Source organism: Bos indicus, chromosome 23 (assembly GCF_029378745.1).
Source record: "Bos indicus isolate NIAB-ARS_2022 breed Sahiwal x Tharparkar chromosome 23, NIAB-ARS_B.indTharparkar_mat_pri_1.0, whole genome shotgun sequence".
NCBI lineage: Eukaryota > Metazoa > Chordata > Mammalia > Artiodactyla > Bovidae > Bos > Bos indicus.
Window position 1 is genome coordinate 30,241,003 of NC_091782.1, and position 15,300 is coordinate 30,256,302.

General features: G+C 49.9%; 1 protein-coding gene across 8 annotated transcripts; it reads left to right on the forward strand.

Annotated features, from left to right (window-relative positions):
- Positions 1-1,214: 1,214 nt before the first annotated feature.
- Positions 1,215-14,408, forward strand: MDC1 (mediator of DNA damage checkpoint 1). 8 transcript variants are annotated; one of them, XM_070777452.1, is made up of 16 exons: positions 1,215-1,233; positions 1,369-1,427; positions 3,263-3,404; positions 4,299-4,679; positions 4,765-4,834; positions 5,130-6,562; positions 7,340-7,405; positions 7,571-7,663; positions 8,145-8,942; positions 9,050-9,093; positions 9,589-11,634; positions 11,719-11,838; positions 11,959-12,141; positions 12,360-12,485; positions 12,579-12,689; positions 13,623-14,408. In XM_070777452.1, the coding sequence occupies exons 3-16, from the start codon at positions 3,266-3,268 to the stop codon at positions 13,788-13,790; spliced, it is 5,778 nt and encodes a 1,925-aa protein (XP_070633553.1). In that variant the 5' UTR covers positions 1,215-1,233; positions 1,369-1,427; positions 3,263-3,265; the 3' UTR covers positions 13,791-14,408. The 8 variants fall into 8 exon arrangements, with proteins under 8 accessions (XP_070633553.1, XP_070633554.1, XP_070633558.1 ...); XM_070777453.1 differs by lacking the exon at positions 1,215-1,233 and adding an exon at positions 1,590-1,734 and having other exon boundaries at positions 1,253-1,427; XM_070777457.1 differs by lacking the exon at positions 1,215-1,233 and having other exon boundaries at positions 1,253-1,427; positions 8,145-8,366.
- Positions 14,409-15,300: the final 892 nt, after the last annotated feature.

A 15,300-nucleotide genomic window follows, 5' to 3' on the forward strand; every position in this document is an offset into this window, starting at 1 on the left:
GGTTGCCATTTCCTTCTACACGGAATCTTTCCGGCCCAGAGATCGAACCCGTGTCTCCTGCGTCTCCTGAATTGGCAAGAGGGCTGTTTACTTAAGAGGCACTTGGTTAGATGATAGCAAGGTGTCAATTCACACTGGATTCAACACACATTTCTCGTCTTCTAAATAAAAGAACATAAATTTCTCTAAGACTCGTCTACCCAGTAAAGACTTGCCTGGTGGCTCAGACCGGTAAAGCATCTGTCTACAATGCGGGAGACCCGGGTTCAAGCCCTGGGTTTGAAAGATCCCCTGGAGAAGGAAATGGCAATACACTCCAGTACTATTGCCTGGAAAATCCCATGGACAAAGGAGCCTGATAGTCTACAGTCCATCGGGTTGCAAAGAGTCGGACAAGACTGTGCGACTTCACTTTCACCCAGTTAAAACGTTCATGTTTGAAGGCACAATCACAGTGAAAGTAGTTATGTATTTTGTGGTAGTGAATAGAGTTCAGAATTCACGATTAAACTGTTTCAATTTGTCTCTAACAATAGCCGTAGGAGCCTAGGCAAGCTAACTCCGCAGAACTCTTATTTCTGGTCAGAATGAAGTGAGAATACGAATGCAAAAGGTCCTCCTAAATTATTCCTGTGAAATTGTCTTGTCTGAGTATGAAATTTAGCAAAATAAAAATTATCATTCTGTAGCCCTTCAAAGACCTCGGTCAGCCTTTAATATGGTTAACAAAAGAGTTCTCTCCGTTTGCCTAGATATCTTTACTCTAGGAAAATGACCTCAAAGTGTCCATCAGGAATGGATTCTCAGGGAGGAAATGACATGACTTCTAGATGAGTTAAATCAAAAGGAAATGAACTTCCATTGTAGTGAGTCCTCAAGCGCCACGCCTACGGGCTATTCTCCAAACTGAAGTCTTCAGCCACGACTGCAGCCCGCAACCCTTATATTTCTCATGAGTCAGCGGACACCATTTCTGGGAGGACCGAGAAGGCGCTCTGGCCGCACTACATGCTTAGGTCGACGACTGTGATAAGCCCCTCTATCCGCTGCTGGCATCCAGACTCTGTGGTCGCAACTTGGAAATATACGCGGGAAGTGGGTGGTGAAACCGCAGTGGGTTGTCCCTTTGGAGCTGCCCAATCGAAGTGCGCCATTCAGTGCGCCTCCGCGGCTTCCGATTACCGCCTCGCCCAACGGATCTCAGTCTCCCCGGAGAAGCCGCCCCTTTGAGCCGTAAGGGGGCGGGGCGGGTCGGGTCGGGTGGGGCTCCGGCTTTGCCTCCGCGTTGGATTGCTCCGTCTGCTTGCCGCAGGGCCGAGAAAGACAAAGGCTTCAGCCAATCAGCTAATCGGCCCCTTCCCCGCTCAGGCACTGGCACCGCCCCTGTCGCAGCCGTTACTGGTGGCGCGCGCGGGGACTCAAAGTAGGTGAGTTCTGGGGGGCCTGGCCCACGACTCCCCGGATGCCATCTTGGTTCTCCCGGAGGGCGGGAGGGGCGTGCCTTGGGTACGACTGGGCGGAGGATTCTTGGAAATTTGCTTCTCGGATTATAACCCTCATCTTCACTTGACGGCCCTCCCTGAGTTTAGGTATGAAGACACTGGGAGAGGTTGGGCTCTGAGGGAACCCTTGGGATCGAGATCAAAGATGAAGGCCCATTGGATTGGAGCCGAAGGTCATGGGCGCCAGCTGACTTCGCCATCATGAAACGATGTTAACACTTTCTCCGTGGAGGTGTCCCACTTTCCTTACTTGTCAACATTTTCCCTTTAGGGTAGCATCTTTCAAATTTAGTTCCCACCCATACTAGTTTGACTTTTAATTTTATTATTTCATCAGGAGAGCAGAGTTAATTTTACTTTTGGCTCATGAATGTATTCGGAATACCTCTTGTGGTATCTGGTACACAGTAACTACCGTTGAATTAACATGATGGACCCTTGGGGGAAAAGACAGTTCTAATTGGTCCAGTTCTCAAGGGGGATGTGTGAGGCAGAAATGGAATGTAATAGTTACACTATGGTGACACCTATTAGGATAATACAAGTCCACCCACTACCATGAAACACTTAGGATACATGGGTAATAGGGAAAAGTACCAGAACACAGAGAAGACTAAAGGCAAGGCTTTGCTGCGAAAGTGACATTTGAGCTAAAAGGATGGATAGGAGTTGGATCACTAGGGGCAACGTCCTAAGGAGCTAGCTAAGGCCTGCAGATGTGAGAGACAACAGGGACAGTGTGTTAAGAGATTAAGGAGAAGGTCCATGTTGAAGAACCACAGGCTTGGATGGGGTGGTGGTGGGACACACATTTCAGGAGATGAGGTTCTGATCTTTGAGGGTCTTGCTAAGGAGTTTAGATTTATTTTATCCTATGGATGTGGAAAACCATCAAAGAATATTAAACAGGAAGAGACATTATCTGAGTGAAAGTCACTCAGTCTTGTCTGACTCTACAGTCCCTGGAATTCTCCAGGCCACATTACTGGAGTGTGTAGCCTTTCTCTTCTCCAGGGGATCTTCCCAACCCAGGGGTCGAACCCAGGTCTCCCGTATTACAGGCGGATTCTTTACCAGCTGAGCCACAACGGAAGCCCATTATCTGAGTGATATTAGACAAATCTGTTAATCCATCCCTGTTGCAGTTTCTTTATCTGAGAAATGGAAAGTAAAATAAGGAATTTTCTGGCAGTCCAGTGGTTAGGACTCCGTGCTTCCACTACAGAGGGCAGGGGATCAATCCCTGGTTGGGGATCTAAGATCCCACATGCTGTGTGGCCTTAGTTGGGGCATGTGGGATATAGTTCCCTGACCAGGCGTTGCACCCTGGCCCCCTGCATTGGGAGCACAGAGTCTTAGCCATTGGACCACCAGAGAAGTCTCTCAACTCAGTTTTTGTTTGTTCATTTTGTTGTTGTTGTTGTTTTTTTGTTTTTGGTTTTTTGGCCATGCAGGATCTTAGTTCCCTGACCAGGGATGGAACCTGCACCCCCCCAGCAGTGGAAGTGCAGAGTCTTAACCACTGGAAAACCAGGGAAGACCCTTATATTTCTGTACTTGGAACTCTGTAAAATGTCTTTCTTATTCTGTGTCATGGTCAAAGATATTTCTTAAATGCATCAGAAAAATAACAACAGAATGATTGGCAGAAAGAGAAGCACCAGCCTCCATAGCTATCCAGGAGACTGCAGTAACCAGTCTCCTCCCTGAGGCTGTGTATGTGAGCCACTGAAGGAAGGGATAATGTGTTTTTTTCCCAGATCATGGAAGACACCCAGATTTTAAACTGGGAAGTTGAAGAAGAGGAGGAGGTTGAAGAGAGACCCAGTGAATCTCTGAGGTATAGCTTGGAGCCCCTAGGGCAGCTGCGTATCTTCAGTAGTTCCTATGGACCAGAAAAAGGTCAGGAGTAATTTCGTGCTAAAGTGCTGGTATAGGCCTCTTATTTCTGTGGGGAGGTAATGGGATGGTTGCAAGCTTAGATATGCATCTGTGAGGTCTGAAAAAAATGTCTTACTGGGGATGGAAAAGCGGGGATGATTATCTGATTGCTCTAGGCAAGAGACCTGGACTCCATGGGGATGATTTTACTTTGTTAGGAGAAGATGAAGGAATTCAGATAAAAATCCAGTGAGGTCTGGAAATGGAAGGTGGTGATGTTTTGCACAACAGTGTGAATGTACTTGATGTCACTGTGCTATACATTTAAAAATTGGCTGAACGGTAAATTTATGTATGCTGTGCTGTGCTTAGTCGCTCAGTCGTGTCTGACTCTTTGTCATAGACTGTAGCCCACCAGACTCTTGTCCATGGGATTCTCCAGGCAAGAATACTGGAGTGGGTTGCCATGCCCTCTTCCAGGGGATCGTCCCAACCCAGGCATCGAACCCAGGTCTCCCACATTGCAGGCAGATTGTTTCTAGTCTGAGCCACCAGGGAAGCCCAAGAATACTGGAGTGGGTTGTCTATCCCTTCTCAAGGGGAGCTTCCTGACCCAGGGATCAAACCGGCATCTCTTGCATTGCAGGGAGATTCTTTACCAGTTGAGCTACCTGGGAAGCCCAAATTTTCTGTATATTTTACCACAATAGAAACAATCCATTGTAGATGGATGGAATGCTCACTATGAATAATGCATTGCATATATTCTTTATTAGCTAGTTACTCTAGGGCCTTTTATTTCTCTAATGCATGGGGGAGACCTTGAGTGAGTCGTGGGGAACTTTACAGAAACTTTTTTCTTAATAGCAAGTTAGGATTATGGCTTTGGGACTCACCTACCTTTCTAATTCTTAGACTTCCCACTCTACCTGGGGAAGAACATGATAGGCCGAATGCCTGATTGCTCTGTGGCCCTGCCCTTTTCATCAATCTCCAAACAACATGCAGTGATTGAAATCTCTGCCTGGGACAAGGCGCCTGTCCTCCGGGATTGCGGGAGCCTCAATGGCACTCAAATCCTGCGGCCTCCTAAGGTCCTGGGCCCTGGGGTGAGTCATCGTTTGCGGGACCGGGAGTTGATTCTCTTTGCTGACTTGCCCTGCCAGTACCATCGCTTGGATGTCCCCCGGCCTTTTGTCTCCCGGGGCCCTCTAACTGTAGAGGAGACACCCAGGGTACAGGGAGGAACTCAACCCCCCAGGCTTCTGTTGGCTGAGGACTCAGAGGAAGAAGTAGGTAAGTTTGTGTATCAGGAAGGTGGGTGAGGAGACAGGGACGGTGAGTGTAAAGCTCTCCACTTACTCCTTTCTACTCATGACAGATTCCCTTTTGGACAAGTGTGTGGTGAAAGGACCAAGGACCTCCTCTTTGGCAACAGTCGTTCCAGAGAGGTGAGTGTCAAAGGGCCAGGCATCTGAGTCTTCAAGTGGATGAGGAAGCAGGGGCTGGAGGAGCCATCTCTGGGAGAGCTAATTACCATCAAAGTCTGGGCTGGGGAACCACACATACTCCTTCACTTAACTGAATTTTTACTGAGCGTCTCATGTGCCAACTAGAGAACTAATTACTAGAGACAGAACAGCAAGTACTACCTTGAGTCTGCTCTCAAGGAGTTTCTACTTGAATGGAATATACCTTCTGGGGGAATCGATTCTATAGGTTTCTTCTCTTCTCTTCCCTTCACAGTGATGAAGAAGGGCCTTCCCCTGCCCCAGATGGGCCCGGGCCACCTTCTGCCTTCAACTTGAACAGCGACACAGATGAGGAAGAAAGTCAGGAATCAGGAGCAGGGGAGGCCTCTTCAGCTCCCAGAAGAGGTACCGCTGCAGAGACAGAACAGCCTAAACCTGTCACAGCCGAAATCCAGATTGAGAAGGATCAGTGTTCCGTGAAGGAGAGGAACAGGGACACAGAAATCGAGAGGGATGTGAGGAATGGGGTGGTTCCAACTGGAGTGATTCTGGAGAGGAGCCAGCCTTCTGGGGAGGACAGTGACACAGATGTGAGTGATGAGAGTGGGCCTCCAAGAAGGCTTGCTGGGGTCCATCCGAAAAGGGCCTGGTCTTGTAACTTCATAGACAGTGATACTGATGGGGAGGACAAGGGGATCCCTGCTGCCCCAGCAGTGGGTCCCATGAAGGAGAGGCAGATCTTCCACGAAGCTGGTACACAGAGCCCCCAGGCACCTGGTGTGGCATGTCGGCAGGAGAGCCCAGCTGATGGTGATACAGATATAGAGGAGGGAGAGGCCCCCCCGGACAGAAGCCAAGCCTCCATGGTGATCGACAGCAATACAGACGATGAGGAAGAAGTCTCGGCAGCACTGACACTGGCACGTCTAAGAGAGAGCCAGGCTGGTAAGTGGAACCGAGATCCAGATGCAGAAGAGGACAGGGCCCAACCAGTGGCCCTTCTGGAGCGAAGCCAGGCCTCTGCTAGGGGAGACAGTGACACAGATGTGGAGGAAGAGGGGCTCCCAGTGGGAAGGAGGGGAATGGTTCCCAAGGGTCACATGGACAGGGAATATTCAAAAAAGAGCCAGCATCCTCCCAGGGACAGTGATACAGAGGGGAAGAAAGATGAGAGCTCTCCGGGGGTCCACCTGGAGAGAAGCCAGGCCTCTGCACAAGTGGAGGACGAGGTCCCACTGGGGCCAGCTGTTGCACTTCTGGAGAAACATCAGGTACAAGGCATAGTGTGGACACATCACACCGATGCGGAGGCAGAAGGGGGCCCGGCACAGCTCCCCGTGCTGCGTCTAGAGGAAGCCCGGCCTCCTCTAGCTGGGGACTGTGAGCTGGATGCGGAGAACACATCCTCAGCAGCAGCTGGTGTCAGAAAGAGCCAGCTTCCGGCGGAAAAAGATGCTGGGACCACGTGGGCCGCAGCCATTCCTGAACAGGACAGAACACTTGCCACCAGGACCCAGGGTGGGTCATCCACGGCACCAGGGGAGCAGGACCTTCTCCCGGTCTCAAGGGAAAACCTAGCAAATCTGGTGGTGGATACAGGCACTCCACGGGAGCCCCAGCCACAGAGAGAGGGGGCCCAGACCACCACAGGAAGGGAGAAAGAACCACATGGGAATAGGGCCACAGACTCTGGAGAGAGCCTCCATGGTAAGTGCTGGCCTTTCTTCCTCCTTGGAGGCCTGCGATAAAGAATGCTTCTAGCTTCTAGCATATCTTAGTTCATGTGAGCTGCTATAACAAAAGACCATAGACTGGGTAGCTTATAAACAACAAGTTTATTTTTCACAGTTCTAAAGGCTGGGAAGTCTAAGATCAAGACACCAGCAGATTCAGTGTCTGACGAGGCCCTGCTTCCTTCTTACAGATAGCCGTCTTCTCATTATGTCTTCACATGGCAAAAGGGCCCAAGGGAGCTTTCTGGAGTCTTTCTCTCATTTTTTCTAAATGACTTTATTTTTGGCTGTTCTGGGTCTTTGCTGCGCTGGCTTTTCTCTAGTTATGTGGAGCCAAGGCTGCTCTCTAGTTGTAGTACACTGACTTCTCATTGCAGTGGTTTCTCTTGTTGAGTACGGGCTCTAGAGCTCAGGCTCAGTAGTTGTGGCACACAGGCTTAGTTGCTCCAGGGTATGTGGGATCTTCCTGGATCAGGGCTTGAACCTGTGTCTTCTGCATTGGCAGGCAGATTCTTTATCACTGAGCCCCGGCTGAGCCTGCACTAATACCATTCATGCAGGCTGCGCCCTCATGACCTAGTCACCTCCCAATCACCTCCTAATGCCCTCACATTGGAAATTAGGTTTCAACATAATTTTTGGAGAGACACAGATTCAAGCTATTGCATAGGATTGGGGCTGTGGAGAGAACTATAAAAAAGGAGTTAGGATCACCTCGGTTTTTTAATTATCCTGCATTCCTCCCCACCAGATTCTGAAGATCTGGACCTACCAGCTACCCAGTGCTTTGCAGACAGAGAGAATCAGAGCCTGGAAGGTGAGGCCATCTGTGTTGTGTGGATACTGGTACAAGCAGGAGCTGGGAGATTAGACTGGTGGTCCTTGAAGGATGTCAAGGCTGGCATGGGCAGCGTAGAAGACTGGGAATGGGCCCTCAGAGTTCTGTGGAGAGGCAGTGCTCAGGCCATGCTTTTTTGTGCAGCAGCCCCCAGCATGGAGGATGAGCCCACCCAGGCCTTCCTGTTTACTCTGCCCCAAGAGCCTGGCCCTTCCTGTTGCAGCTCCCAGGCCACAGGTATGAGAAACTCACGCCTCTTCCGTGCCCTCAACTTGGCATCCGTATTTCCCCTCTCTGTACCTGTCTTTATAGCCTTTGACATTTTTTTGCTGATGTTCCTCCATCTCGTCAGAAAAGAACGCTACATTAAGTCAGACCCAGAGAGCAACTACTCTAGCAACTAGTTTATCTTAATTTATGTATTTGGTTGCACTGGGTCTTAGCGGCGGCACACAGGATCTTTAGTTGCAGCACGAGGACTCTTTACTTGTGGCATGTGGGATCTAGTTCCCCGACCAGGGATCAAACCTGGTCCTTCTACATTGGGAGCTCAGAGTCTTAGCCACTGGACCACCAGTGAAATGTTATGGCTCTCTTCCTTATTCCCAGCTTTCCTTTAATAACTCACTTAAATTTATTATGCATGAATTTGTCTTAATCTTTTCTCAAGCTGTTACCTCTTCAACCTGCATCCCTCTCTCTCTGACTCTGCTTCCAGGTTCCCTGAATGAGGCATGGGAGGTCTTGGCGACACAGCCATTCTGTCCGAGAGAGTATGAGGCCTCCGAGACCCAAACCGCTGTCACCCTCCTTGACACCCGTGCATCTTGCCCCCCTCCATCTAGGACAGCACAGCAAGAGCAACATCCAGAGAGCCCAGTCCATGCAGAAGCACTGGGGATGGAAGGCAGAGGGATGCAGACTGTGGAGAAAGACATGGGTACCCAAAGAGAAACAGCAGAGAGGGTGATCCCTGAGGGAGGGCCACCGCAGAATGAAACCAAGAAACTGCCCTCGGAAGGAGAGAGGGAAGATGTGACGGGAGAGGAAGAATTAATCGGGGGGATACAGGGTAGAGAACAAAATCAGGTGTTAGCTAGAGATACTCAGAGCCAAGAATCTGACAAAACAGTGAAAAGTGCAAGTACTGGAAGGGGAATGGAGATTGTAAAGTTAGAAACTGAGACACCCAAGGAAACACAGGAGAAAGAGAGAGAAAAGCAGACTCTCGCAGGGGAAATATTTGAGAGGGAAGCAGGGAAACTGGTAGCAGAGAGAGAGAGTGAGGTAGGTGGGTTAGAAGTCAAGGGACCCCAAGAGCTACTGGACAGAGGCCCACAGATGAGGGAGACAGAGGCGGGGGGCCAGGACCAGAAAGGCCAAGCCTCTGGTCCGCCATCAGAGCCTGGAGCAGGGGCAGGAGACCTTCAGGGATTTACTTCAGATCCAGTAGCTTCTGGGAGCCAGGCAGGTGGAGGAAGGGGAGCCCCAGGGAGCCCCAGGAGGCAGCAGAGAGGTAAGTGAAGGTAGAGGGGAGCCCAAAGTGGTCCACATCCCTATGATAATTGCCTCCTAGGTGACTCACTGCTTAGACCTCAGCTGTTTGTCTTTCCCTCTGTCCAGGTGACTTGAATTTCGAGATGCCACCTGCTGAGAAGGCTTCCAGGGTGAGAACTGCTGTCTCTACCCCCACCCCACTCCACAGGTCATCTCTACATTGCCTGCACGGCCCCTTCCCCTGACCTTGCTTTCATCTACTCCTTTCCTTTTCTTCTTACTTTTCTTCCATTTTCACTGCTCCTTAGTTAGCTTCTGTCTGTCTAACTTGACACCTGTTATTTTCCATATCTATTTCCCAAGTTCTGTCTCCCTCTACCCGTCTCAGAACGTTCCTTTTTTCATGTCCCTTCCCTCCCTTTTTTCTCCCAACCATCCTCTTTATTACTATTGTCCATATATGGCCTTTTGGGGCGAGGTCTTTGGGAAAGAGGAAATTCCAGTTCTAATGGAACTAATAAAATTCGAATTCTAATTCCAGTCTAATGGAACAGACAGAAAGAGAAGTGCCATGAGCACACTGTCTGAACAAGTATTGAGAACACTATCCAAGTCCTCTCTCCCTTCTCTCTGCCTCTTCCTCACGGGCTTCTCTTTCTCCCCAGGGTGATCAGGAATCCCCAGATGCTTGTCTGCCTCCTGCAGCGCCTGAAGCCTCAGCCGCACTCCCAAACTCCCTCATCTCTCAGATGCAAAAACATCCCGCACCTCAGTCCCTCCTTTTTCCCTCTCCAGCTCCTTTAGAACTGCCTATTCCCAGGACCAGACGAAATGAGAGTCAGGAAGCTCCAGAGACTCCCTTCTCCTCAGAGCTGAACTCTGTCCACCCAGAACCCAAAGTCAGGCCCCAGGGGTCCTCTCCAGTTTCTTCTCTACCCCTTGAGCCCCACCCTGCCACCCCCACAGGCCAGCCTATTGCCCTTGAACCCACATCTGGGGTCTCTGGGAGCGGGACACATAGTTCCTTTGATGTAACTGCCTCATCAGTTGTCCCCACAGTCCTTGCACTGCAGCCATCCACCTCCACAGACCAGCCTGTCACCCCTAAGCCCACACTTGGGGCCCCTCGGGGCAGGGCACAGAGGTCTTCTGTCAAAACCCCTGAACCCAGTGTCCGCATAGACCAGCCTATTGCCCCTGAGCTCACAGCTAAGGCCACTCGGGGCAGGGCACAGAGGTCTTCTGTCAAGACTCCCAAACCAGATAACTCCACAACACCCAAGCCCCAGCCTTCCACTTCCACAGACCAGCCTGTCACCCCCAAGCCCACATCTCAGGCCCCTCGGGGCAGGACACCTAAGTCTTCTGCCAAGACTCCTGAACCAGCTGTCCCCACAGCCTCTGAGCTCCAGCCTGCTGCCCCTAAAGACCAGCCTGTTGCTCCTGAGCTCACATCTAGAGCCACTCGGGGCAGGACACAGAGGTCTTCTATCAAGACTTCCAAACCAGATACGTCCACAGCCCCGAAGCCCCAGCCTTCCACTTCCACAGACCAGCCTGTCACCCCCAAACCCACGTCTCGGGCCTCTCGAGGCAGGACACCTAGGTCTTCCACCAAGACTCCTGAACCAGTTGTCTCCACAGCCTCTGAGCTCCAGCCTTCTGCCCTCACAGACCAGCCTATCACTCCTGAGCTCACATCTAGGGCTACTCGGGGCAGGGCACAGAGATCCTCTGTCAAAACCCCTGATCCAGTTACCACCACAACACCTGAGCTCCAGCCTTCCACCTCCACAGACCAGCTTGTCACCCCCAAACGCCCATCTCGGGCCCCTCGAGGCAGGACACGTAGGTCGTCTGCCAAGACTCCTGAACCAGTTGTTCCCACAGCCTCTGAGCTCCAGCCTTCTGCCCCTGAAGACCAGCCTGTTGGTCCTTGGGCCACTCAGTGTAGAAGACATAGGTCTTCTGTCAAGACCCCGGAACCAGTTGTCCCCACAGTCCCTGAACCTCAGCCTTCTACTTCTAAAGACCAGTCTGTCGCTCCTGAACCCACATCTCAGGCCACTCAGAGCCAAACACATAGGTCTTCTGTCAAGACATCCCAGCCAACTGAACCCACAGCCCCTGACCTCAAACCTTCCTCCCCCACAGACCAGCCTGTCACTCCCAAGGTCATAGCTCAGGGTGGTCCAAGCAGGACACGAAGGGCTTCTACAGCAAGTGCTGTGCTGGTTCCTACTACCCCTGAATTCCAGTCTCCAGTCCGCTCAGAACAGCCTCTTTCCCCTGACCCCATCCCCGAAGTCAACTGCAGCCTGAGGCCGAGGGCCACTAGGAAACATGGGTCTCCCACAGCTCATGTTCATGAGCCCTGCACCACACCCCCTGAACCTAACTCTCGCTCCTCAAGGAACCAAACACATGGGGCAATGAAGGCAGCCAAGCCCCTTAGCACCATTTCTGAGCCTGCCTTTGCCCAGCTCCCTGAGGCACCGCCTCACACTCCCCAGATGCCAAAGGAGGAGGCAGCTGATGGGTCAGGCTTCACCCCAGAGCCCCAGCCTAGGGCCTCTCAAAACCGCAAGAGGCCTTCAGCTACTGCACATTCACCTCCACTTCAAAAACGGCTCCAGAGAGGGAGAGTCCCTCAGAAGGCAGCATCCCTTAAGGAAGAAGAAAATCCAGCAGTAAGGCCGAGGAAGGAAGAGGTAAGGAGAGGGCTTGGGGCCACGAAGTTAGGAAAGGGCCTGGGGGCTCGGAAACTTCCACCAAGTTCTCTCTCAATCCCCCAGGGTGTAGTGATTCCAGGTCCAGGCAAGAGAAGGAGAGAGCAGACAGAGGAAGAGTCCCAGGGAAGACCGAGCCGTAGCCTGCGACGGACCAAACCTGTCCAGGAGTCCACGGCCCCCAAAGTAGAGGAGACGGGCCATGGGGCCTCATGGGAGGTGGAGATGTGGGAGGACGGAAGGAGACCCAGGGGATTTGAGGGAGGGGCTGGTTGCTGTACCAGCTCAGGCTAACCCCCTTCACAGGTGCTCTTCACGGGCGTGGTGGATGCTCGCGGAGAGAGGACGGTGCTGGCCCTGGGGGGCAGTCTGGCCAGCTCAGTGGCTGAGGCTTCTCACCTGGTGACTGATCGGATCCGCCGTACGGTCAAGTTTCTGTGTGCCCTGGGCCGGGGCATCCCCATCCTCTCCCTGGCCTGGCTGCATGAGGTGAGAAGCCAGGAGATGGTGACAGACTCGCAGAGACAGTGACAGGAGAAGGCTGCTCAGGTGAGGCTTTAAGAAGTGGTGGGAGGAGCGTGGCTACAGGAAGATGAGGTTAGTGAAGCAGAAGGCTTCATTCCCTGAGCTCCCTATTGTAAACTCTATACAGAAGAGCTGGGTGAAGGGCTGGGCTGAGCTTTGGTGCTGACCTTTACCGTCCTTAGTCCCGCAAGGCAGGCTGCTTCTTGCCCCCGGACGAATATTTGGTGACTGATCCTGAGCAGGAGAAGAACTTCGGCTTCAGCCTTCGGGAGGCCCTGAGCCGAGCTCGGGAGCGAAGGCTGCTGGAGGTGAGGCTGTCTTCTGACCCCCGGTTCAGCCATTTCCCAGCCGTCCACAGCCTCTCAGAGAATCTACTGTCTCCACTGTTTCCTCCCTCCTAGGGCTATGAGATTCACGTGACCCCCGGAGTCCAGCCACCGCCACCTCAGATGGGAGAAATCATCAACTGCTGTGGAGGCGCCATCCTGCCCAGCATGCCTCGGTCCTACAAGGTAGGGGTGGTGTGCTGAGGGTCTAGAGAGGTGGCTAGAATGGGTACAGGTGAGAGGAGAAATGGAGGTGCAGCTGGCAGCACGGAGCAGTGAGAGGCTGGGGAAGTCCTGTGGTACAAGAAACGGGTGGAGAAGAGGGAAGAGGTCTGCTGGTTTTTTTTATAGTTACAGTCTTTTCAAATGTACACAAAGGGAACAATGCAGCGAACCTCCGTATACCAATCACTCAGATTCAACAGACTAATTTAGATGTTGCTGCATTTGCTCTGTCATTCCCTTTTTTTCTTTTTTTTTCATTTTGTTCGCTGAGGTTGTTAAGGGAATCTGTAAACATCATTATTATTTTTTCCTACATACTTAAAATATACATTTGTAAGAAATAGGCACATTTCTGTATAATCAATCACATGTCGCTTTTAGTCAATAACAAAATTAAGTTGTTTTCTGTCACTTTCATAGTCCATTCATCAAATTTCTCCAGTCATCTGAAAGTGTCTTTTTACAGTTCAAGTAAGGATTCAAGCAAAGTCCATGTATTGCCACAATTGCTGTATCTCTTAATTCACTTTTAGTCTAGAGCATCCACCCCAACCCACCCAGCCTTTTTTCTGCAACTGACTTCTGGCAGAAACTAGGTCAGTTTTCCTTTAGGATGTCTCATGGTCTGGATTTTTCTGTTTGCTCTCTTGTTATATCATTTACCTTGTTTTTCTATCTTCTGTATTTCCTATAAATCATAGTTCATTTAAAAAGCTTGAACAAATTCAGGTTCAACTTTCTGGCAAGAGTTCTGCGTAGACAGTGTGTGCCATGTGACTTCCCATCAGGAGGTATTATCTTAGTGATGCTCAGAGTGATCAATGAGTCCTGAACCTATTTCTTGGATTCTTTTTCACCCCTGACTTTCTCTTTTCGCTCTTTGTCTTTCTCCAGCCTCAGAGGGTCGTGATCACATGTTCCCAGGACTTCCCTCGATGTGCCGTTCCATATCGGGTTGGGCTGCCTGTCCTCTCACCCGAGTTCCTGCTGACGGGAGTACTGAAGCAGGAAGTCAAGCCAGAGGCCTTTGCCTTCTCCACTGTGGAAATGTCATCCACCTGAAAACCCCACCCTGGTACCCTTTTCCCTCCCGGACCAATACAGAAAATGTTAGAAATATTCAGAAGAAAGAACTTAGGGCTTTAGAAAAGATTGGGGTGTCTGATCTGATTTGTCTTGGAACATCCGTGGGGCCAAAACAGGCCTTTTGGTAAACAAAGATAGGGAGATTGGGAGCCATGGGTTTTCTTAAATGGCCATTTAAAATTGGCCAGTCCCAGGCTCAGATATCTTAAGTCACTGCTCATATTTAGCTGGCCGGATGTACCGATTGCTTTGTGGCACACACAGTGTCCTGCCTCCTGTTTGGAAGCCATTTACTTCTCCTCATCTTTTCTTTCTGGGATTCTTACTCATCCTGTACAAGATAGTGAAAACAATTTTAGTGTCAGGAACTTGAAAAGATGCTTGGAGTGAGTAAGTTTGAGGGTGGAGTTATGGAACGTCCCTAAAATATTTTCCTTTCTCCTTACCCCATCTTGTTAGAAGCATCCTTTAGCTTTGACACTGAGCTAATCTCTGCAATTTATCTCTTTTTTTTTTGGCTTGCTTTTCTAGTATTTATAAATTTAAAGCCTAGGCTTAATGTCTGTGATAAATAAATATTCACTCTGTGCCTTATGGTGTAGTGCAGTTTTATTTTGTAAATCTTAAAAGTTGGTTGATTATAAGGATTTGAGGAAATTAGAACCCATATGCATTGCTCATGGGAATGTAAAGTGATTCATCCACTGTGGTAAGCAGTTTGACAGTTTCTCAAAAGTTAAATATAGAATTACCATATGATCCAGCAATTCTCATAGATACACAGCCAAAAGAATTAAAACAGATGTTCAAACAAATACATCCGCACAAATGTTCATATCAACACTTTCGCAAGAGCCGAAAGATGAAAGCACAAATGTTCATCAGCAGATGAATGGATAAACAAATTGTGGCATATCCATACAATGGAGTATTATATTCAGTCATAAAAGGAGATGAGGTACTAATTGTGCTACAGTATTTTGAGGATGAACCTCAAAAGCATGCTAAGTTAAAGAAGTCAGACACAAAAAGTCACATTGTATGATTCCACCTGTTGGAAATACACAGAATAGGTAAGTCCATAGAGACAGTAGGCAGTGCTTGTCAAGGGCTTTCGGGGAGAGAAGATGGGGAGTAATTGCTTAACAGGTTCATGGTTTTATTTTGGGGTGAAGAGAAAATGCTTTGGAACTAGATAGAGGTGGTGGATGCATACATTATGAATGTACTAAATGCCACTGGACTGTTCTCTTTAAAATGATTAATTTTATGTTATGTGAATTTCACTTCGATTAAAAAAAATACATTGGTTTTGTGCACTTTTCTGCAAGTTAAGTTATACTTAAGTTTGGAAAACTTTGGTGTAGTAGAAACAGCATTAGCTTTGCCAAACACTGTGCTAGCTTTTAAACATATCCAATCTTGCGACTTCTGTGGTGGCCCAGTGGTTAAGACCCTGTGTTCTCAATGCAGGGGGCATGGGTTC